This window comes from Muscardinus avellanarius (assembly GCF_963383645.1).
Source record: "Muscardinus avellanarius genome assembly, chromosome: 15".
In the NCBI taxonomy this organism is placed as follows: Eukaryota; Metazoa; Chordata; class Mammalia; order Rodentia; family Gliridae; genus Muscardinus; species Muscardinus avellanarius.
In genome coordinates, this window is record NC_137801.1 from 56,314,435 (window position 1) to 56,339,578 (window position 25,144).

General features: G+C 41.4%; 1 protein-coding gene across 1 annotated transcript; it reads left to right on the forward strand.

The window, feature by feature from the left end:
- Positions 1 to 3,253: 3,253 nt before the first annotated feature.
- PEX13 (peroxisomal biogenesis factor 13) lies at positions 3,254 to 22,262 on the forward strand (the record flags this gene model as incomplete). The annotated part of the gene is made up of 4 exons (XM_080711074.1): positions 3,254 to 3,345; positions 12,861 to 13,555; positions 19,452 to 19,577; positions 21,964 to 22,262. The coding sequence occupies 4 exons, from the start codon at positions 3,254 to 3,256 to the stop codon at positions 22,260 to 22,262; spliced, it is 1,212 nt and encodes a 403-aa protein (XP_080567200.1).
- Positions 22,263 to 25,144: the final 2,882 nt, after the last annotated feature.

A 25,144-nucleotide genomic window follows, 5' to 3' on the forward strand; every position in this document is an offset into this window, starting at 1 on the left:
AAAGATGCCTTTAGAGAAATAAATGGTAACTTACACGAGAGAGGGGGGGAGGGGAGAGAAGAGCAACTTCTAAATAATGAAACTCTGTCTGGTCCAGTCATTGTTCTATGCAAGTGATCTGAATCCTAACCTCCAACCCACTTAATCTTTTAGTTAGCTGCTAGGCAGGGTGTGGGATTCTTTGAGGGGCTGAATATAAGCATTTAAAGCACATCTCCTGTACTCCCCCACAGATACACTGTTCCTATCTCATCCATATGTTATTTTTTTCTCTCCTTTCCATTAGTTAAGGTTAAAGATTTAACTCAGAATTAACCTTTATCTCAAAAAGAAAAACAAATATGCCTTCCTCCAATAAACAAATCAGTAAATGCTTAAAAAGGGCACTTAGAGCCTGGCATGGTGGCACCCTTCTGTAATCCCAGTACTTGGGTGACTGAGACAGGAGGACTGAAGGTTCCAGGCTAGCCTCTGCAACATGTTTCAAAATAAAATAATAACAAGGGATTGGGTTTAGCTAAGAGGTAGAATCCCATGGGTTCAATCCCCAGTACCAAAATACATAATAAAAGCAGGGGTGTAGTTCAGAGGTAGAACATCCCTGATTTCAATCCCCAGTAAAATATACATACATTTTGTTAGTTTGGTTTGATGGTGCTTGCCTATAATCCTAGTACTTGAGAGGCTAAGACAGGGTCAAAGGTTGGAGGTCAGCCTCAGAAACTTAGTGAGATCCTCACCAATTTAACAAGATTCTGTTTCAAAATAAATAAGCCAGGCACTGTGGCAAACACCTGTAATCCCAGCACTTGGGAGGCTGAGATAGGAGGATAGTAGGTTCAAAGCCAGCCTCAGCAACCTTGTGAGGCCCTCTGCAATTTAATGCGACCCTGTTTCCAAATAAAATAAATAAGGGTGGGGGTGTAGCTCAGTGGTAGAATGCCTCTGGGTTCAATCCCCAGTACCACAAAGAGGGAAAAAAAAATGCTCTCTTTCTCTTGGCTTAAAGATTGAATGTTATTTCTCCAACAGGCTAACTAGAATAAAGGTATCATCAAAGTCAACAAAGGACATATTGCAATCACCCAGCTCTGAGAAGCTCCCAAACCTGTTTAGAATTACAAAACCTACTGTCCTGAAATCTAAAAAAAAAACTCAAACAAAAAACCTCTTGTGAGTTAATAATTGAGCTCTGGGTTTATACACCTCTCAACACCATTTTTTTTTTGGGGGGGTAGTACTGGGGATTGAACCCAGGAACATTCTATCCCCGAGATACACCCCCAACCCTATTTTTTATTCTTTATTTTTATTTTTTTAATTTATTTTTTGGTGGTGCTGGGGGTGGAACCCAGAGGCTTTCTACCTCCAGGCTATACTCCCAGACCTATTTTATATTTAGAAACAGGGTCTCACTAAGTTGCTGAGAGCCTAAGTAGCTGAGGCTGGCTTCAAACCTGTGCGATCCTCCTGTCTCAGCCTCCCAAGCGCGGGGATTACAAGTGTGCGCCACCACGCCCGCTTTTTTTTTTTTTTTTTTTTTTTTTTTTTGGTGGTACTGGGGTTCCTGGAAGCCCTTCTACCTCTGGGCTACACTCCCAGACCTATTTTTTACATTTTTATTTGGAAACAGGGTCTCCTAAGCCAGCACGCGTGGCTGGCTTCGAACCTGCGCGATCCTCCTGTCTCTGCCTCCCAAGCGCGGGGATTACAAGCGTGCGCCACCACGCCCGGCCCAGCTCTTTATTTTTAAACAGTATCTCACTAAGTTGCTGAGGGCCTCACTAAGTAACTGAGGCTGGCCGCAAACCTGTGATCCTCCTGTCTCAGCCCCCCAAGTACTGAGAGTACAAGCCCGCACCACCAAGCCCGGGTTCTCAACACCATTCTCACCTAGCAATAATCTAGCCACTTCTCAAGCACATTAATGTTAAGAGGAAATACTCTGCATTTGGTTGTTTGATCTTAGTAATGAAATGATTTCATAATAGAAGCCAATTGTTTGAAAGCAAGGTCTGAAAAATATATCTCACATTGTAAGTTTCCAGTGTTGGTTACCAATGTTAAGATTTTTGTTTTCGTTTACCCGTTTTAGAGAAAGAACTCCGGAGCTAGTTGCAATAGAACGGCCTCCCACGTTTAAGAATCCCCACTGGCACTGACTCCCTTCTCCACCAGCCAATCGACCATAATTGGCCCAGTTTAGGATTTTATGAAGATTAAGTTCTGTTTTTTTTTTTTTTTAATCTCTCTGACGATTACAAAAAACTATCCGTCGAAAAGGAAAAAAGAAAGAGAACTTTAAAAAAAAATGACCAGAGTCTTAAACTATGAGACCTTATAAAACTGACATCCATACACACGGGTGTCATTCATCCCGTGGCGGGGAGGAGGTGGATTTTTCCACGGAAAGAGGAGCTCACAACCTCAAAGTACTACCGACAAAGTCACTTATGGAATCTACACAGGGCTCTTGGAAAATCATCCCAAGGTCCAACCTCGAGTCTCTTTTGGCCAAGCGAGCCTCTTTGATCAGGTCCAAGAAACTTCCCACTCACCCCTTCCAACAAAGCTACTCCCACGGGAGGGAACCGGCCCTCCAGCCACACCCCTCCCGCGCCAGCTCGCGACCCCTCACCTCAGCCCGCCCAGCCTTACCTTCTCCCCGACGCCGGAGCTAAAGGCTTTAACCCTTCCGGCCCTGCGAGGAAGTGGGGGAAGATTAAAGACAACGCACCTACGGCGCCTCGCGATTCTGTTCCCGAGGAAACGAGGGCTGTACAAAGAAGGTGCCAGGCCCCTCTCGCGAGAAATCAGTGAACTTCCCCCTGCTTGTTTGTGAGGAAATCTGTAAATCGACTCGGCTCGCAGCCTCACGCCCACTGCTAGTGCAAGCGTCCGTAGGGCAGGGCTCGCAACCTGAGGGGTCTAGTCCCTGAGTAGGGCCCGTGGAACCCGGCGTCTAGGACATTGTAGCCGCTGCCAGAAATATCGATGATCCCTCAAGTTTAGAACAGCAGCTCTTTCTATGGCCACGAGAGAGAGCGAGGGGAAACGCCTTCCCTCCGGTGAATCAGTGGCATCCGCCCGCCCTCTGCTCGCAGCTGGGGAAGCGCCAAGCCCTGTGCGGGCTGGCGGGAGTGGGCGGGGTGGAGAGTTCGGTTGTCTGCGCGTAGAGCCTGGCGCGCGCGACGCCGGGGCACCCGGGCCTAGACCGTCGGCCCCGGCGAGGAGCGGGCGCCGCGGCCGAGCGATGGCGTCCCAGCCGCCGCCTCCCCCGAAGCCCTGGGAGACCCGCCGGATTCCGGGAGCCGGGCCGGGGCCGGGACCCGGCCCCACTTTCCAGTGAGTGTGGGACTCGGGGGCAGAGCTCGGTGGGCCGGCGAGGGGCTGGGGCCATGGCGGTTGCGGCCGTTATGCCGCGGGGCCGGGCCGGGGGCGCTCCGGGCTCCGGCCGCCGCTCGGCCTTGCTCAGTTTGCTCGGGGCTCCTGGGCGGCGTCCTGGGTGCCGCTGCTGGGGAGGAACCCGCGGCTTCCTGCGGTCCGGCCCGGCGCCCCTAAAGCCTTAGACCTGGTCTGTAGCCGCTGAAGGCGCATCCCCCAGCCCGGCACTGATGGGCAAAAGTCACCACCGAGAGCTGTTTACAGCCCCTGGACCGGGCGGGGAGAGCCCAAAAGGTCACTTGTACGCGACGTTGCGTTCTTTCCCTGCATAACTCAGCGGATGCTTCGGATTAAGGTTTGGAGAAGCAATTCTGAAGCAGAATTTCTAAATCTGTGGTTGGTTAATGGGTGGCCTTTGTGTGCAGAACTCTGTGTATTTTTCTAAGACGTATAGTTGTGTTTTCTGCTTGCTTACTCAGTATCAAATAAGTCCACAACTTTTAAAAGGCTTAAACCCACAAAATTGGAAATTTTCACGACTTTTTTTTTTCTATTGAGTAGATGGACATCTTCACTCAGGTAGCGTGACTTGAATGTAGCTCTTAAAAATCCCCAGTATATCGGAATGTACTTCTGCTGTGTTCTGAAATCTTGAAATCTTTTATTCAAACGCTGAAGTACTGAGCACGTTAACTTTTTGATAATGGTAGATATATAACATTTAATAGCTTTAATTATGATGTTAAGCAGAGTCAACAGTTTCTGCCACCTTTCTAAGGAGTGATTCTGACCCTTTTTTTCCCTTGATTTAGACCGCTTGTTGGAGGAGCAGTGTTTATTTTTGCATGTTAAATTTCTGTTTGTGAAAAATAACCGTTTTCCCACTATTTTCATTTGAAGTGTTTTTTTTTTTTTTAAAAAAAAAACAAACTAGTAGAAAGTTAAGATAATACTTGTGAGTCCAGCATGGTAATGTGCGCTTGTAATGCCAGCATTTGGGAGTCTGAAACAGGAGGATCCGGGTTCGCAGCCAGGCTCAGCTACTTAAGAGACTGCAATTTAGTGAGACCCTGTTTCAAAATAAATAATAAAAAATCGGGCTGGGGGTATAGCTCAGAGGTACAATCGGCTGTCCACAAACCTGGATCCTCCTGTCTCAGCCTCCCAAATGCTAGAATTACAGGTGTGAGGCACCATGCCCGTCCTTTTTTTCTTTTTCTTTTTTTTTTTTTTTTTTTTTGTGTGTGTGTGTGTGTGTGCACGTGGGTGTGAGTTTTGCTGTTTGTTTGTTGCAATACTGAGGGGTGGAATCCAGGAGCATTCTACCTCTGAGCTACATCCCCAGCCCTATTTTTATTCTTTATTTTGAAACAGGGTCTCACTGAATTCTAAAGGACCTCACTAAGTTGTAGCTAAGGCTGTCCTCAAACCGTGATCCTCCCATCTCAGCCTCACAAATGCTGGGATTACAAGCGTGCACCACCACGCCCTGCTTTTATTTTTTATTTTGAAACAGGACCTCACTAAGTTGCAGAGGGCCTCACTAAGTAGCTGAGGTTAATCACAAACCCAGATAACTCTGGTCTCAGCCTCCCAAATGCAGAAATTATAAGCATGCGACGCTGCTCAATTATTACTGGGCATTGAACCTAGGAGCATTCTACCGCTAAGCTATACTTCTAACCTTATTTTATTTTTTATGATACTTAGGATTGAACCCAGAGGCATTCTACCTCTGAGATATGCCCCCAAGACCTACTTCATTTATTTTGAAACAGAATCTTACTAAGTTGTAGAGAGAACCTCACTAATTATATACTGGGGCTGTCCTCAAACCTTCAGTCCTCCTGTCTCAGCCTCCCAAGTACTGGGAATACAGGATACATGACCACACCTAGCTTCATTTGTTTGTTTGATTGATTGTTTTTGCCGTGCTGTGGATTGAACCCAGGGACATTCTACCTCCAAGGTACACCCCCAGCCCTGTTTTGCTTTTTATTCCTTATTTTGAAACAGGGTCTCACTAAGTTGTGGAGGGCCTCACTAAGTAGCTGAGGCTGAAGCTGTCCTTGAGTCTGCAGTCATCCTGTCTCAGTCTCCTAACTAGTGGGATTTTAAGCATGTACCATCACACCCAGATTTTTTGTTGTTTTTTCTGAAATGGGGGGCATTCGGCCTCCCAAGCTACACCCCCTGCCCTATTTTTTATTCTTTATTTGAAACAGGGTCTCACTAAGCTGCAGAGGGCCTCACTAAGTAGCTGAGGCAACAGTCGGGCTTATTTATTTATTTATTTATTAGTGTGTGTGTGTGTGTGTGTGTGTGTGGGTGGGTGGGTGGGTGGTACTGGGAGTGGAACCCAGGAGCTTTCTGCCTCCAGGCTATACTCCCAGACCTATTTTCTATTTTATTTGGAAACAGGATCTCACTAAGTTGCTGAGAGCCTCTCTAGGTAACTGAGGCTGGCTTTGAACCTATGCCATCCTCCTGTCTCAGCCTCCCAAGCGCGAGGATCACAAGCGTGTGCCTTCACGTCCGGCTGGGCTTCTTATTTAAACCATTATGCTGTAAACGGGTATCCTTTTCACAGCCTGTTTAGTGCTGGGATTTTGATATTTTTATGGTGATTTCACTGTTTAAAATGACCCCCAAGGCCTCCGAGGCCAGGATCGGAGCCTGCCAAGGGTTGAGGTCAGTGCCGGGGCCAACAAGGCCAGGACCAGAGCCTACCGTGAGTCAAGGCCACTACTGAGGCCTCCGAGGCAGGGATCATCGCCAGCTGAGGGGTTAGGCCGGTGCCAGAGCCAGCAAGGTTGGGATCGGAGCCTGCCGTGAGGCAAGACCGGTGCTGGGTCCTATGAGGCCGGGATCGGACTCTGCCAAGAGGTAAGGCTGAGGCCAGCGAGGCCAGGATCGGAAAGAGCTGTGAGGCAAGGACGGAGCTGGGACTTGTGAGACCAGGATAGGAACCTCCCGAGGGGTTAGGCCGGTGCCAGGGTCAGCAAGGCCGGGATTGGAGCCTGTCGTGAGGCTAGGCCGATGCTGGGGCCTCTGAGGCCAGGAAAGGTGCCAGCCAAGAGGTTAGTTCGGCACGGGGGCCAGCGAGGCCAGGATCGGGGCCTTCCATGAGGTAAGGCCGTTGCTGGAGCCAGCAAGGTCAGGATCAGAGTCCTCCTGGTGGCCAGGCCACTACTGGGGCCGTCAAGAGTGGGATCGGAACTTGCAATGCGGCATGCACAGAGAATAAAATGCAGATGCTTCCCCTAATTAACAAGAACTAGGAGGAAAGGGGATACAGGAGGAGGTTGAGTAGTAGAAAGGGCCCTATTGAAAAGCAATTAAGGTGACCAATCAGAGGGGAGGGGATGGGGAAGGATGAAGTATCTTTAAAACTCATGAGGTGCGTAAACAATTATATCAAAGATAATCACCAATTAAGCATGGGATCGAGGGAGTGGGAGGGAATGGGATGGGGATTGGATGAGGGCTTATTGGATGATATGTGCTTGTATAGCCTCTCAAGTCTTGTATTCCAAAGTGATGTATCATTAAAAATAATAATAATTTTTAAAAAATGGCCCCCAAGCATAGTGATGTCTAGTATTTGAAGCATAGAGAGGCTTTTATATACTTCACAGAGAAAATATATGTGACACATAAGCTTCATTCAGCCACAAGTTATACTGCTGTTGTTCATGAGTTTACAGATTGTTTACACTATGAATGGTTCACAATATACCTTACAAAATGTGTGTTTAATCAAAAATGTACATAAAACAAATATGTGTATTTGGTTGACTGGTTGATGAAGCTAATTCCAAATGGTTCAAATATTGTTTCAAAGTAAGAAAAAGGTTATAGCTCAGAGGTAGAATGCCCGTGGGTTCAATCCCCAGTAACATACAACATACACACGCATATACACACAACCACAAACACACACAGCATTAATACCAGGGAAGAACAAGATAAAAAGCTCTCATTTTTTTCTTACTGAATGTTTAAATTTCACTCTACTTATTAAAACAATGTATTAATTACAATTTATGAAACAATATAAGGCTACCTAAGAAAAAACAATCTGAATTAATAATCTGTGCAAGCCAGGTATAGTGGCACATGCCTGTAATAACCAATACTTGGGAGGCTGATGTGACCAGCCTCAGAATCTTAGCAAGGCCCTCTGCAACTTAGTGAGACCCTGTTTAAAATAAAAAATAAAATAGGACTGGGGTGTAACTCAGAGGTAGAATATTCCTAGGTTTAATTCCTAGTAACACACACACACACTATGTGTGGCACAGGCCTATAAACCTAGTACGTGAGAGACTGAGACAGGAGAATGGCAGGTTCACAGCTAGCCTCAACAACTAAGTAATGCTGTATGCAACTTAGACCCTCTTTCAAAAAAAAAAATTTTTTTTTTAATTAAATTGGGCCGGAGGTGTAGCTCAGAGGCAAAATTCCCTTGGGTTCTATCTCTAGTACCACCATAAAATAAACTAACTATATTTAATATACTAAAGTCAATAAAAAAAATAATTTTAGCAAAGAATTACATAGTGCCGGGCGTGGTGGCGCACACTTGTAATCCCCGCACTTGGGAGGCAGAGTCAGGAGGATCGCGCAGGTTTGAAGCCAGCCTCGCTGGCTTAAGAGACCCTGTTTCCAAATAAAAATATAAAAAATAGTTCTGGGAGTGAAGCCCAGAGGTAGGAGGGTTTCCAGGAACCCCAGTACCACCACCAAAAAAAAAAAAAAGAATTATACTAAAAAGAATATTCTAGAACAAAAACTATAATAACCAAAATTAAAACTTAGTGGATTAAACAACAGATTAGATACCTACCACAGAGAAAACTAATGACAGCCCTGTTGCTCCATGGGTGTTCTGTTTCTAATGAATCTGTAGACTAATCGCTGTTTCCTGAAGGATGTACTAGCAGTTCATAATAAAATAGGAAACTTGTTTCAGGATGTTGCTCTTAACACTAAGCATGTTATTTAGTTCACTTGGCATTTTCTTGATAGCAAAACTTTATAGAGTAAGAAGCTTTTGATTTATATTATAGTGTAAGCTCTTTTTTTCCCCCCCTTTTTAGTACTGGAAATTGAACCTAGGGGCATTCTAACGCTAAGCTTTTTATTTTTTATTTTGACACAGAGTCTTGCTAAATTGCTGAGGCTGGCCTTGATCCTGTGATCCTCCTGTCTCAGCCTCCCAAGTGCTGAAATTATAGGCATGCACTACCTATATTTATAACAGACCTATAGCAGTTATAAAAATTCATGGTAACATGTTGAAAACTTTTCCTTCAAGATCAGCAATGAAGTAAGGGTGCCTGTTGTCATTGCTTCTATTCAAGGTGCAATTAATCAAAACTGCAAAATTGAAAGCCAGGTGGTGCATGCCCATAATTCCAGATACTCAGAAGGCCAAGGCAGGAGGATAACAAATTTGAGGCCAAATTAGCAAGACCCTCTCTCAAAATAAAAAGAGTTGGAAGCCAGGTGTGGTGGTGCACATTTGTAATCCCAGTACTTGGGATGCTGAGACAGGGGGATCACAAGTTCAAAGCCAGGCTCGGCAACATAGTGAGACTCAAAGAAACCTAATGAGACTCTATTTCCAAATAAAGAAAGAAAAAAATCAGACTGGGGGCATAGCTTGGTGGCAGAATGCCTCTAGGTTCCATCCCCAGTACCAAAAAAAAAAGAAGAGTTGGTGCTGGCTCAGTGGTAGAGGACTTGCCTAGCATATGCCAAGCCGGGTTTCAGTCCATAAGATGCCACACACACACACACACACACACACACACACACACACACGCACAGATACATAAAAACATACACACACAAAATTGAGAAAAAATAAACTTACTGTGTACATGCAATGTGACTCCAGACTTTTTTTAATTCTATAAAATGCGGAAGGATCCAAAACAAAGTTGTTTGATACAAGGGCTGCTTGTTTAAAAGTTCATTTTTTCTACTTAACAGCAACTGAGTTTAGAAAGATACTATTTAAAGCCGGGTGTGGTGATGCATCCTTGTAATCACAGTCCTTGGGAGGCTGAGACAGGAGGATCTCGCGCAGGTTCGAAGCCAGCCTCAGCTACTGAGTGAGGCTCTCAGCAACTTAGTGAGACCTTGTTTCCAAATAAAGTATAAAATAGGGTCTAGGAGTATAGCCTGGCGATAGACAAGCCCCTGGGTTCCACCCCCAGTACCACACACACAAAAAAGATATCATTTACAATAGCATCAAAAGATTAAATATAACCCAGCGTGGTGGCACATTGTAATCGCAGCATTCGGGAGGCGGTTTATTAATTTTGCAGTACTGGGGATGGAACCCAGGGGTATTCTACCTCCGAGCTACATCCCCAGCTCTATTTTTTATTTTTTATTTATTTATTTTTGGTGGTACTGGGGTTCCTGGAAACCCATCTACCTCTGGGCTATACTCCCAAACCTATTTTATACTTTTTTTTAAATTTGGAAACAGGGTCTCTTAAGCCAGCACGGCTGGCTTCAAACCTGTGTGATCCTCCTGTCTCTGCCTCCCAAACGCAGGGATTACAAGCGTGCACCACCACGCCTGGCTATCTTTTTATTTTTTTGAAACAGGGTCTCACTGAGTTGCTAAGGGCCTTACTAATTAGCTGAGGCTGTCCGCTAACTGTGATCCTCCAGGGTTTGTCCCCCTCCCCATGCTGAGGTTACAGACACCCCGGCAGGAAAATCTTTAAAAGACCTAAATAAAGAACCAGGAGTGGTGGCACATGCTCGTAATCCCAGCATTTGAGAGGCTGAGACAGGAGGATCCGGGTTCTCAGCCAGCCTTAGCAACTTAGGGAGGCCCTTTGCACATCAGTGAGACCCTGTTTCAAAATAAAAAATAGGGCTGCATATAGCTTGGAGTAGAATGCCCCTGGGTTCCATCCTTGGTACCACAAAAAAAGAAAGAAAACTAAATAAGGAAGCATTTGTTGTATTTTCAGGTTAAAATATTTTTTAATATTCCAGAGATGTTGATTAGCCTCAAATTAATCTATAAATATGGTGTGGTGGCTAATGCTTGTAATCCCAGTACTTGGGAGGCTGAGACAGGAGGATCACACAACTTCGCCAATGTAGCAAGACTCTCAGCAACCTAGTGAGACCCTGTTTCAAACTAAAAAATAAAATATGGCTGGGAGTGTGGCTCAGAGGAAGAATTCTCCTGAATTCAATCCCTAGTACCACAAAAATAATAATAATAACCTATAGATTCAGTATAATTGAAAGATTTCCAATAGAGGCAAAACAAATTACAAAGGAGCCAATCAGCCAGCGATCTGCTTTATTCAGTGCCCTTCGGGATGGGTCCGCCGGTCATGGGGAAAGGGACCAGTCCCAATCAGCCGTTGGAGTCATCTGGTTCCAGGGTGGAAGTACTTTTATTTTTAAGGCCAATATTTTGGGGCGGGGATGGGACTAAGCATGAGAACTCCATTCCTCTCACTCTATCTGTAGTCTGAGAGCAGACTCTCCTCCAAGGTTCTGCCTCCTGCCTTTGCTGTGAGATCACGTAGGGGAGGGGAGGGACCCAACTTATTGATAATCCCAAACAGAATCTCAACAGGCTTTGGTGAGAAACATGAAAAACTCAAAGCTTTGATTATAAAGTTTATATGAAAATGCAAAGGCTCAAGAACAATGCAGGGGTACTTATTTTATTGGATATTAAAACCTATTATTAAACTTTTTTTTTTTTTTTTTTGGTGGTACTGGGGTTCCTGGAAGCCCTTCTATCTCCGGGCTACACTCCCAGACCTATTTTTACATTTTTATTTGGAAACAGGGTCTCCTAAGCCAGTGTGCGCAGCTGGCTTCGAACCTGCGCGATCCTCCTGTCTCTGCCTCCCAAGCGCGGGGATTACAAGCGTGCGCCACCACGCCAGGCAAACTATTTTAATTAAATTCAGGTGTGGTGGTGCACACCTATAATCTCAGGACTTGGAGGCTGAAACAGGTCGAAAGCCTGAAGGCAGCCTCAGTAACTTGGGGAGATCCTGTTTCTTGATAAAAATAGGGCTGTGGGTGTATCTCAGAGGTAGAATGCCCCTGGGTTCAATCACTAGCACCACACACACACAAAAAAAAAATATTGCCATTTTGGTTCAAGGATAGACAAATATTTAGTTGTATCTAACCTTGAGAAAATGGGTGTCCTAGCCGGGTGTGGTGGTGCACGCTTGTAATCCCCGCACTTGGGAGGCTGAGACAGGAGGATCGCGCAGGTTCGAAGCCAGCCTCAGCTACTTAGGGAGCTCTCAGCAACTTAGTGAGATCCTGTTTCCAAATAAAGTATAAAATAGGTCTGGGGGTATAGCCCAGAGGTAGAAAAGCCTCTGGGTTCCACCCCCAGTACCACCAAAAAAGAAAAAGAAAAAAAAAAATGGGTGTCTTGAAAAGGAGACCACAAACTGAACATAATACTAATGGTACCATGAATTATTGCACCTTTTTTAAGTCTCTGTTATAAATTCAGGTGGCCCACTCTTGTAATCGCAATACTTGGGAGGCTGAGTTAGGAGGATCTAAGGTTCGAGGTGAGCCTCAGTAACTTAGCAAGAATCTGTTTCAACATAAAAAAATAAAAATAAAAATAAAAGGGTTAGGGATGTATTGCAGAGGTGGAAAGCCCCCTAGATTCAATTCCCAGAATAATTCCCCCACACAGAATAATAGTAAGAAAATAGAGTTTAGTTGTCTACTTTATCATTCAATTTATCTTAATAATGAGATTCTAAACACTTGGATATTAAGAGTCTAATCCCTAGACATTATTACCTCCTTCTTAACTATGGAGGATATATATGTTCCAAGATCTTCAGTGGATGCCTAAGAAAGATCACAAATAGCACCGAATCTTATGCATACCCATGATGAAACTGAATTCTTATGTTAGGCACATTAAGATTTACAATAATAACTAATAATTAAAAACAATTATAACAAAATATTGTAACATGTAGTCTCTTTCTCAAAACATAGTGTACTGACCACTATATTTCATAGTGCTTTGTTGACCACAATTGACTGTGGGTCAACTGAAACAGCAGAAAAAGAGATCACAGATAAGGGATGACCACTGTACTCCCTTAAATGTCTTCAGTGCCTGGGCGTGGTGGCTCATACTTGTAATCCCAGCATTTGGGAGGCTGAGACCAGAGGATCGCGGTTTGCGGACAGCCTCAGCTAATTAGTGAGGCCCTCTGCAACTTAGACCCTGTTTCAAAATAATAAAAAATAGGGCAGGGGGTGTAGCTCAGAGGTCAAATGCCCCTGGGCTCCATCCCCAGACCTGCCCAAAATAAAAGGCTTCAATAGATCTATCATAGCACTATACATGTAGGAGATGCTTAATGGTTATTTAGAATTTAACTTATCATATGGTTAAGTAACTATTTTGAATCTGTTGGTTTTAGATCTGCTGACTTGGGTCCTACTTTATTGACAAGACCTGGACAACCAACACTTACCAGAGTGCCCCCACCTATTCTTCCAAGGCCATCACAGCAGACAGGAAGCAGCAATGTGAACACTTTCAGACCTGCTTACAGTTCATTTTCTTCCGGATATGGAGCCTATGGAAATTCATTTTATGGAAGCTATAGCCCTTATAGTTATGGATATAATGGGTTGGGCTACAACCGCCTTCGTGTAGATGATCTTCCACCCAGTAGATTTGTTCAGCAAGCTGAGGAAAGCAGTAGAGGCGCATTTCAGTCCATTGAAAGTATCGTACATGCCTTTGCCTCTGTCAGTATGATGATGGATGCTACCTTTTCAGCTGTCTATAACAGTTTCAGGGCTGTTTTGGATGTAGCAAATCACTTTTCCCGATTAAAAATACACTTTACAAAAGTTTTTTCAGCTTTTGCATTAGTTAGGACTATAAGATACCTTTATAGACGGTTACAGTGGATGATGGGTTTAAGAAGAGGCTCTGAGAATGAAGACCTGTGGGCAGAAAGTGAAGGAACTGTGGTGTGTCTTGGTGCTGACGACCAAGCAGCTAACTCAGCAAAATCCTGGCCAATATTCTTGTTCTTTGCTGTTATCCTTGGTGGTCCTTATCTCATCTGGAAACTGCTCTCGACTCACAGTGATGAAGTAACAGGTAAGAATAAGGGAAGAGCTTCAGAAACCATATAATAATTTCAAACTTCCGATATAGATTTGTTAAATATTCATTTTTATATTCATTTGTATTTACTATTTTGATCCAGTTACATTTTCAATTAAAAGTTTCAAAACTAGCTGGGCATGGTGACTCTCGCTTCTAATCCCGGAATTTGGGAGGCTGAGATGGGAGGATTGCACAGGTTAGAAGACAGCCTCAGCTACTTAGTAAGACTCTAAGCAACTTTGTGAGATGATTCACTGTTTCCAAATAAAGTATAAGCTGGGTGTGGTGAAGCATGCTTGTAATCCCAGCATTCGGGAGGCTGAGACCCTTTGCAACTCAGTGAGACCCTGTTTCAAAGTAAAGAATACAAAAAATTGGGCAGGTTTTGTAGCTCGGAGGCCAAATGCCTCTGGGTTCCAGACGTGCAAAAAATAAATAAATAAATAAATAAATAAATAAATAAAGTATAAAAATAGGTCTAGGAGTATAGCCCAGAGGTAGAAAAGCCCCTGGGTTCCACCCCCAGTACCACACACACAAAAAAAAGTTTCAAAACTAGAATATGTAGCAAAAACAGGCTTGCTATTTTATTATTAGTGTAGCTTAACACTGCACACTAACTACTCTTTACAAGGTACTGTACTTATATAAAAAAGTTTTTAAAAAACTTTTTAAAAAGGCAGGGGGCAGGGAGCAGGAGGAAGATTTGTGAATAATGTAAGATGCTATAAGGTAAGATTAAGAACTGAAAGAAGACCATTAGATTTGTCAATTGGAGGTCATCACACTATAGCAAGTAGGTTTTTTTCTTTTTCTTTTAGATACTAGAGATGGAACCTAGAGACAGTCTACCTCCAAGCTACACCCACAGCCCTATTTCTTTATTCTTTGTTTTGTTTTGTGGTACTGAGGGTGAAACCCAGGAGCTTTCTACCTCCGGGCTATACCTCCAGGCTATACTCCCAGACCTATTTTATATTTTATTTGGAAACAGGATCTCACTAAGTTGCTGAGAGCCTCACTAAGTAGCTGAGGCTGGCTTCGAACCTGTGTGATCCTCCTGTCTCAGCCTCCCAAGCGTGGGGATTACAAGCATGCGCCACCACGCCTGGCTGGAAACAGGGTCTCTTAAGCCAACAAGGCTGGCTCCAAACCAGCGCAATCCTCCTGTCTCCGCCTCCCAAGCCTGGGGATTACAAGTGTGGGCCACCACATCCGGCTCCAATTTTTTATTCTTAACTTTGAAACAGGGTCTCACTGAGTTGCAGAGGGCCTCACTAAGTAGCTGAGACTGTCCGCGAACCGCAATCTTCCTGTTTCAGTCTCCCTAATTCTGGGATTTCAAGCGTGTGCCACCACACCCGACTTATTCTTTATTTTGAATCAGGGTCTCACTGAGTTGCAAAGAGCCTCACTAATTAGCTGAGGCGTCCTCGAACCGAGATCCTCCTGTCTCAGCCTCCCAAATGCTGGGATTACAACCATACGCCAACAGGCCCAGCTATGAAGAAGCCTCTTATAGGAGGTAGGTGAGAATGTAATCTGAGAGACCAGGTAAAAAGGACTAGCTGAGCCCAGTGTGGTGGCCCATGCTTGTAATCCTAGTACTTGGGATGCTGAGACAAAAGGATCTTAGTTTCCAAGACCGCCTCAGCAATTTAGTGAGACTTTCAACAACCTAGTGAGATCCTGTTTCCAAATAAGAAATAAAATCAGTCTGGAGGTATAGTTCAGAGGTAGAATGCCTCTGAGTTCAATTCCCAGTACTGCCAAAAAAAAAAAAAAGACTAGCATTTGTCTGAGGCTAAAGAAAAGTATGTATTGATATAAAGATAGTTTTGAGGAAAAGCAAAATTAAGGAAACTTGGTTACTATGAATAGCTGCTTAGAGCAGGAATCTATAAATTATAACCTATAAGCCAAATGTTTATTTTTTTTTTCCAGTACTGGGGATGGAACCCAGGGGCATTCTACCTCTGAACTACACCCCCAGCCCTATTTTTTATTCTTTATTTTGAAACAGGGTCTCACTGAGTTGCAAAGGGCCTCACTAAGTAGTAGCTGAGGCTGTCTGTGAACCACAATCCTCCTGTCTCAGCCTCCCAAATGCTGGGATTACAAGCGTGTACAATGACGCCCAGTTTATAAACCAAATCTTACCTGTTCGTGATTTTTTACAGCACACAAGGTAAGAATGGCTTTATATTTTCAATAAGTAGAAAAAAAGTTTTTAATTAAAAATCAGAAGAGTTGGGACATGAAAATTATATGAAATTAAAAATTTAAGCCAGGCGTGGTGGCGCACGTCTGTAATCCCGGTACTTGGGAGGCTGAGAGAGGAGGATCGCAGAGGTTGGAAGCCAGCCTCAGCTACTTAATGAGGCCCTCAGCAACTTAGTGAGACCTTGTTTCCAAATGAAATATAAAATAAGTCTGAGTATAGGCCAGAGGTAGAATGCCCTGGATTTCATCCCCAGCACCACAAAAAAAAGAAGTTAAAATTGTATTGTCCATTAATAAAGTTTAATGGGACACAGCCACATTAATTCACGTACATGTTGTTATGGCTACTTTTGTGCTATAGCAAGTGGAGCTGAATACTTTGCACAGAGACCACATGTGCCACTCTCATTGCTTCACACTTCAAATCTGTATGCTGTTAATCTTTATATCTGGATTATAACTTGACAACATGTAGAGTGCAACATATATTGTTACAGCATATATTTTTATAGAGTACATAATTGGCACACAAGAAAAAAAGACATAGCTGGGCGTGGTGCTGCACGCTTGTAATCCCAGCATTTGGGAGGCTGAGACTGGAGTTTGCAGACAGCCTCAGCTACTTAGTGAGGCCCTTCACAACTCAGTGAGACCCTGTTTCAAAATAAAGAATAAAAATTTGGGCAGGGGGTGTAGCTTAGAGGTCAAATGCCTCTGGATTCCATCCCCAGACCCGCAAAAAAAAAAAAAGAAAAAAAAAGACAAGTAAATTTGAGTGTAATACTTTCAAGGCTCAGTGTAATATGGATTATTTTGTTTTTGAATTAGATGATAAAGCACTGTTTATTATGGTGGAACACTATAACTATGTTAAATCAATATATATGATTACCATACTGATTACTATTCATAGAAAATCAACACTAAAGCCAGGCATGGTGGTGCACGCTTGTAATCCCAGTACTCGGGAGGCTGAGACAGGAGGATCACAGGTTCATGGCCAGCCTCAACTATTTAGTGAGGCCCTCCACAACTTAGTGAGACCCTGTTTCAAACTAAAAATAGAATAGGGCTGAGGATCAGAATAGCTCAGAGATAAATGTCCCTGAGTTTCATCCCCAGTACCACAAAAAAAGTAAGCTTGTTTAATACTCTTAACCTTTTTGTTCTCAGAGAGTTTGCATTTAAAGCAACATAGTCAATTTAAAGCTCAGTGATAAATATAGCTCAGTGATAAAGAGCATGCTAGTTCCAATCAATACTTATAGGATAAAAAGTACAAATTATTTGAATATTTTTCCTTGCCTTATGATGACCCAATAGATACTGATACTGCTTGCTTATTTGAGAAGTAAAGATGAATTTCAAGTGACATCCTCAGTAAATATTATCTGTGTGGTATAATTACAGGCAAAAATATTTTCAAAATTGAAAGCTAATTCTGTACAAATGAGGTGGGATCTGCTAAATTGTAGTAAACATAGATGGTGGTAAACAAATGGAGCCAAAGAAGGCTTAGTTGGACAAAATTTATAAAACGTCCTAAAATTTGAGTTTTTTGTGTTTTTTTTTGTTTTGTTTTGTATTGTTTTGTTTGGTGGTACTGGGGATGGTACCCAGGTGCCTTCTACTTCCGGGCTACACTTCTAGACGTATTTTATATTTTATTTGGAAACAGGGTCTCTTAAGCCAACTGAGGCTGGCTTAAAACCTGCTCAATCCTCCTGTCTCAGCCTCCCAAGCTCAGGGATTACAAGTGTGTACCACCATGCCCGGGGTTTTTTGTTGTTGTTGTTGTTTTGGTTTTGGTTTTGGTGGTACTGGGGTTCCTGGAAACCCTTCTACCTCTGGGCTACACTCCCATAGCCATTTCTATACTTTTTAAATTGGAAACAGGGTCTCTTTAAGCCAGTGCAGCTGGCTGGTTTTGAACCTACACGATACTCCTGTCTCTGCCTCCCAAGCGCAGGGATTACAAGAGTGCCACCATGCCCAGCTTTGGCTGAGGTTTTTTAAGCCTATAGTTATTCATTGTTTTATTTGGCATTTATCAGCAGGAATATTGCAGAAACTATTTGAATTTATCAGATATTATTGAACCAGTAGTGTCAAAGGAAAATTGCATTTACTCTTGTGATACAACCATTGTCAGTTATATGAATTTTTGACAAGTGTAGAAGCTGAAGATCTTGATTTTCCCTACCACACAGCAGGGTTTTATTTATTTGTAATTGAGGCAAGGTTGACATTTTTCTGAACAACTATTCTCAATTAATATTCTTTTTTTGTTTTTATTTTCAGTACTGGGGATGGAACCCAGTTCCATACCTGTGAGGTTCACCCCAGTCTTATTTTTTTAATTATTCTTTTATTTAGAAACATGGTCTCACTAAGTTTCAAAGGGCCTCACTAAGTATCTGAGGCTGTCTGAAAACCAGGATCCTCCTCCAGAATGCTGGGATTACAAGCATGTCCCACCATGCCCTGCTCAATTATTCTTAAACACTTAATGGTTTGGAATTTAGCTTTTGTCATAGACTTGGTATTTTAGTAATGAATTAAACCTAAAACCATAAAGCAGAACAGTGCTTATATGCTTAATCTTATGTTGGAATAAAGTTATTTTGACAACGGTTAACATTACTTGAATCACAAGTAATGGCACACTGCTATCTATACCTCCCAGGCTGTTAAAAGTTAAGAAGTAAAGCTGGCTGTAGTGGCTCACACTTGTTATCTCAGTTCTTGGAAGGCTGAGACTGGAGGATCACAGGTTCACAGCCAGCTTCAGCAATTTAGTGAGGCTATCTGCACCTTAGTGAGACCCTGTTTCAAAATAAAAGAATAAAATAGGGCTGGAAATGTAGCTCAGAAGTAGACTGTATCTGAGTTCAATCCCCATTACCCACCCAAAAAAAGTTAAGATGAAATACCTCAAATCTCATAACAAATTGTCATGCAGTTGAACCCAAAGTGAATTGTTCCAAAATATTCCATTCTTCTTAGTAGTAGAACTGTAGTATTGGGGGTGGGGGAGGAACACTCTTACCACATTTTTGGATTTTGTCAGAAAAATACATAGAACTTTTTTCCCCCTCTCATTATATAAGTAATTACACAATATAGTTTATTTTGTCTCTTGACCTACAAAGTCTGTAATATTTAATCTCTGACTGTTTACAGGAAAGATTTGCCAACCTCTGGCTTAAAGTGAGGTGGGGGTGGAATTGGAGTTTAAGGAAAAGGAAAGTGAGCAGGGTGGCACAAACTTGTAATCCCAGTACTTGGGAGGCTGAGACAGGAGGATCGCAAGTTCAAAGTCAGCCTCAGCAATTTAGTGAGGCTCTCAGAAACTGAGCGAGATCCTGTTTCGAAATAAAAATAAAGTGTGGTTGGGGGGTATAGCTCAGAGATAGAAGGCCCCTGAGTTCCACCCCTTGTACCAGGAAAAAAAAAAAAAGGAGGGAAGAAAAGAGAAAAGTTGTCAAGAAATAATCCTAATGAGCATATCATTTGCTGAAGATAGTTTTCGTTATAGAATTTACTTGTTGGGAGGACTTTTCTCCTGACAAATAAAGGTATGCAATTTATAAGCCATAGGCAGTGAAATATTTGCATTTTCCATTTGCAAGGTTTGCTAACGTAATCTTAATTTGGCTTATAGACAACATCAACTGGGCAAGTGGTGAGGATGACCATGTAGTTGCTAGAGCAGAATATGATTTTACTGCTGTTTCTGAAGAAGAAATTTCTTTCCGTGCTGGCGATATGCTAAACTTAGCTCTCAAAGGTAACAAATCATGAATAAATTGGAATCATGTCTGAATTTTTACTATTTGCAAATGTATTGTTAGAAACTGCAACAAAGGATCTTAATTGTTAACTTTGAAGTAGTTATTAGAATTTCTCTTTTGTGTCAGTTTTGACTTCAAATCTGAGGAAGTCAGAGAAATGGTCCAACAGAATTGTTCCAATAATATTCCACTCAAATAAGGAAAAACTCTTTATAATAGACTCTTTTAAACTCAAAACACTTGCTGGGCGTGGTGGCACACGCTTGTAATTCCCGCACTTGGGAGGCTGAGACAGGAGGATCGCACAGATTCGAATGCAGCCTCAGCTACTTATTGAGGCTTTCAGCAACTTAGTGAGACCTTGTTTCTAAATAAAATATAAAATAGGTCTGGGAGTATAGCCTGGAGGTAAAAAGCCTCTGGGTTCCACCCCAGTACCACCTAAAAAAAATAAAAATAAACTCAAAACACTTTAATTTTAAATTCTTTTAATCCCTACACAAAAACATGAAGTGAAAACTAAATATAACAAATCTAATAAACCAAAGAAATTATTCAATATCATGTAAGGATCCCTATCTTTCCTTATTATTTAAACAGTATTTGTTTCAGAAATTTCATCAGAAGGTGGTTATGAGCCAGGCATGGTGGCATATACCTGTAATCCAAGTATTTGGGAGGCTAAAACAGAAGGGTTACAGATTCTAGGCCAGCTGCAACAATTTAGTAAGACCCTGTTTCAAAATAAAAATAAAGCTGGGCATGCTGGAATACACTTAAAATGCCAGTACTTGGGAGGCTGAGATGGTCAGCCTCAGCAATTGAGTGAGGCCTCCTGGAATTTTATGAGACCTTGTTTCAAAAATAAAATAGGGTTTAGGATATACCTCAGAGGTATAATGCCCTTAGGTATGCTCATCATTACCACACAAAAAATAAAGAGAGCCGGGCATGGTGACGTGCTCTTGTAATTCCAGCACTTGGGAGGCTGAAACAGGAGGATCACACAGGTTCGAAGCCAGCCTCAGCTACTTAGTGAGGCTCTCAGCAACTTAGTGAGACCCTGTTTCCAAATAAAATATAAAATAGGTCTGGGAGTATAGCCCAGGGGTAGAAAAGTTCCTGGATTCTACCCCCAGTACCACCAAATAAATAAATAAATAGAAAAAAGCCAGTCGTGGGGTCACATGCCTATAATCCCATCTACTTCAAAGGATAAGGCAGAAAGATTTTAAGTTTGAGGCCAGCCTATACAATTTAATGAGATCCTGTCTAAAAATAAATATTTTTAAAAAGGGTTAGGGGTTTAGCTCACTCATAAGGCACTTGCCTAGCATGTACAAGCCCCTAGGATCAGTCTTCATCAGGCCCCTAAACAAACAAAATCAGAACTCCATCATAAATTTTTTTTTTTTTTTGGTACTGGGGATTGAAGCCAGGACATTCTTCCTCCAAGCTATTCCCCCACTCCTATTTTATTTTTATTTTTTGAAACAGGGTTTTGCAAAGTTGCAGAGGGCTAAGTTCATTGCTGAGGCTTGCAATGAACCTGTGATCTTCCTGTCTCAGCCTCCCAAGTACTGAGATCAGTGCATAATCCCTCAATTTACCCAAATGAGAAATAATGAGATATTTATTACTTAAATTTCAATTTAAAATAGAAAAAACACTGATGTCAATTTTCAGGGTTTTTGTTTGTTTGTTTGTTTTTGTTTTTTTTCTGGTCTGGGGATGGAACCCAGAGGCATTTGAGCTCCAAGCTACATCCCCTGCCCTATTTTTTATTCTTTATTTTGAAACAGGGTCTCACTAAGTTGCAGAGGGCCTCACTAAGTAACTGAGGCTGTCTGCGAACCACGATCCTACCGTCTCAGCCTCCTGAATGCTGGGATCACAAGCGTGCGCCACCATGCCCGACTTTAATTTTCAGTTTTTGAGAATACTGAATATCCTTATACTTTGTGAGTGGTCCAAATGATATAAACTTTAGGTTCTTCAAAGTAGAAAAAAATACTTAGTAAGTATAAAATAAAAAATACAGATTATAAGCATATACCTAAAGCGAGTATATACCTCTAGTCCCAGCTGCTTAGAAGGCTAAGGCAGGAAGATCATCTGAGTCCAGGAGTTTGAGGCCAACCTGAACTACAATAGAGAGACCCTGTATTTAGGAAGAAGAATAAGAAGAAAAGAAAAAAAAAAAAGAATGGACCTACTAGACCTGTTAAGCCTTCTCAGCATTTGATTTTTAATATACATATATGTACTATATTTTAAGATATTTTATAAAGGTGTAACAGATTTTACCTAATATCTTACTATTAATATGCTGTTAGACTCCAAAGTATATTATAATTACAAAGTTGTCTTTTTCCCCATCAGAACAACAACCCAAAGTTCGTGGTTGGCTTCTGGCTAGTCTTGATGGCCAAACAACAGGACTTATACCTGCAAATTATGTCAAAATTCTTGGTAAAAGAAGAGGTAGAAAAACGATGGAATCAAGCAAAATTTCAACACAGCAACAGTCTTTTACCAAACCAACACTAATTAAAGGAGCCACAGCTGCTGATTCTTTGGATGAACAGGAAGCTGCCTTTGAATCTGTTTTTGTTGAAAGTAGTAAGGTTCCCGGTGCACCTGATTCCACAGGGAAAAATGGAGATAAGCAAGAGCTTTGATATCTTCCATGTTAACGTGCAATTGAACAATACTTTTAAAAATTATTTCCTACAAAGAAATTAATGTATAATTCAATGAAAATATTTGTTACTGGCTATTCCAGGTGTTTTGCTGCTAGAAATAATTAAAGTTCTAAATGGAAATTAAGTTTTATGTATTGTACACTAGTTAGTTGGTCTAGTGACCTGGTTACATTTTAACAATTTATTGGACCTTTAGGATGTTCGTCTCATTGGGCTTTTAAGATTATGGAGACTGCTATCATTTTCATCATATTCAAATCTCAAGGTTTATTGGAAAAGTGAGATTAGTAAGGCATAGAATGCATGATTTGCTACAGAAGGGATTATTAATACTTCTTAAAGTCTTATATGAATTGACTTGAAATTCTTAGAAATTGATAAACAAATACAAGAACAGGCAAAGTAGTAAAATGAATAATAAAATTTTTCTGATCTGTATTTTTCTCTTTATGTAGTAATGTTTTCACCCACAAACAATTGATACTATTATCTTTTATTACATTTTTAAAATTTTATCTTGACAAAATTGCTAGATGCGTTATAGAGATACTTATAGAATGACAGAGTATAACTTTTTCCGTTTACAATATGACTAGCTTTTGGATGATTCAAAATATATGAAAGATATACTTTTGTTTCTTCCAACTAAGACTTAAGTCCTTTGAGTTTGTACTTAATGATATCGGTTCTAACAGCAATGATTTTTAATCGTTTCATAAATTCTCTGCTTCTAAATACTTTTTAAAATTCCATATTTTAGATGTTCTTTAAACATTGAAAACCATTTTCTTTCAATAAAAGAAATGGATACATATTTCTTTTAGTTTTTACTACTGAGACTACAAATAAAATACTTATTTGCCATTTAGAATGTGATAATACTATTTGACTTATTCTGTGCTTAATAATGATTTTAAATGCAGTTGAGTTCTCAGGAGCCTGGGCGTGGTGGCACAGAGGCTGAGACAGGAGGACTACAGGTTCTCGGCCAGCCTCAGCTACTTAGTGAGGGCTTCTACAACTTTGCAAGACCGTTTCAAAATAAAGATAAAAAGTATGGCTGGAGATGTAGCTCAGAAGTAGAATGCCCGTAGGTTTAATCCCCAATAGCACAAAAAGAAAAGAAAAAAAGTTTCAGTACACTGAATATTTTCTCACAAAATTGGGAAACTTAAATACTTACTTTGAAAACCGGGCGTGGTGGCTTATACTTGTAATCCCAGCATTTGGGAGGCTGTGACCAGAGCCTCGGCTACTTAGTGAGGCCCTCTGCAATATAGTGAGACCCTGTTTCAAAATAAAGAACAAAAAAGTAGGGCAGAGACTGTAGCTCAGAAGTTGGATGTCCCTGGGTTCTATCTACCCAGACCCACACACACACAAAAAAAAAAAAATACTTCCTTTGATCATACTACAGATTAATACTATCAGGAATACAGGTATACGATAATATACTGACAGATGTGTTCAAAACAATTTTTATAGCTGGGCGTGGTGTGCACATTTATAATAGCATTTGGGAGGCTGAGACAGGAGGATGTCTGTTCCTGGACAGCCTCAGCTATTTAGTGAGGTCCTTTGCAACTCAATGAGACCCTGTTTCAAAATAAAGAATAAAAAAATGGGGTTGAGCGCTTAGTTCAGAGGTAGAATGCCCCTGGGTTCCATCCTCAGTACCTCAAAAAAAAAAAAAATGTTTATCGAAGAAGTAACCCTAGAATTCAGACTAAACTATCTAACCATCTATATACTTAGTATAGAAGGACTCTGCTAATGGTTTCTTAGGAAAACCTTTTTTGAAATGACATTATAATAAGTAACATTATTTAAAACAGAAATCTTTACCTTGTGCAGAAAAAAATAAGTACTTCCAGTAAAATTTGATATCTTGGGCCTATTTTTATCACACCCAGGAATTAGCCCTCAAATTAAGAAGGTAAAATTTCATTTATTAGTTTGTTCCACTTGTATTTTAACAATTAAAGTTCTCCTTAGTGGGGCATGGTGGCACACTATTGTAATCCCAGCGTTTGGGAGGCTGAGACAGGAGGATCCCGTTTCGCAGCCAGCCTCAGCTACTTGGTGAGATCCTTTGCAACTCAGTGAGATCATGTTTCAAAATAATAAAAAAATAAGGCTGCGGGTATAGCTCAGAGGTAAAATGTCCCTCCTGGAATCCATCCCTAGTACTGCGAAAGGAAGGAAGGAAGGAAGAAAGGAAGGAAGGAAGGAAGGAGGGAAAGAAAGGAAGGAGAAAGAGGTTCTATGATTTATTAGAAATTTACAGAAATAGGTAGATTGTAAATAAACATGGCTTCTAACTGTAGCAGATGAAAGATGTTTATTAATACTTTTCCACATTAGTTTTGTCTTGTACAATCCTTTGACTTGTTTTGGAGAAAAAGTTATATTTAGTGTTAAATATTCTCAATGTTTGGTAGTAGCTGGAATCCCAAAGGTATTTGCATTTATTTATTTATTTATTTTTATTTTATTTATTTATTTATTTATTTTTGCGGGTCTGGAACCCAGGGGCATTTGACCTCTGAGCTACACCCCCTGCCCTATTTTATATTCTTTATTTTTGAAACGAGGTCTCACTGAGTTGCAGAGGGCCTCACTAAGTAGCTGAGGCTGTCCCCAAATTGCGATCCTCTCGTCTCAGCCTCCCGAATGCTGGGATTACAAGTGTCCGCCACCACGCCCGGTTTGCATTTATTTTTATTGCATTTTATTCATAAACATTCTTTGACTTTTTTTTTTCAGTACAAATGGAGCTCCTTTTAGTTTCATATTGTACTGTAGTAAAAATGTTTCAAAAATAATTTATTATAATGAGGTCAGTAGAAGTCTAGGTA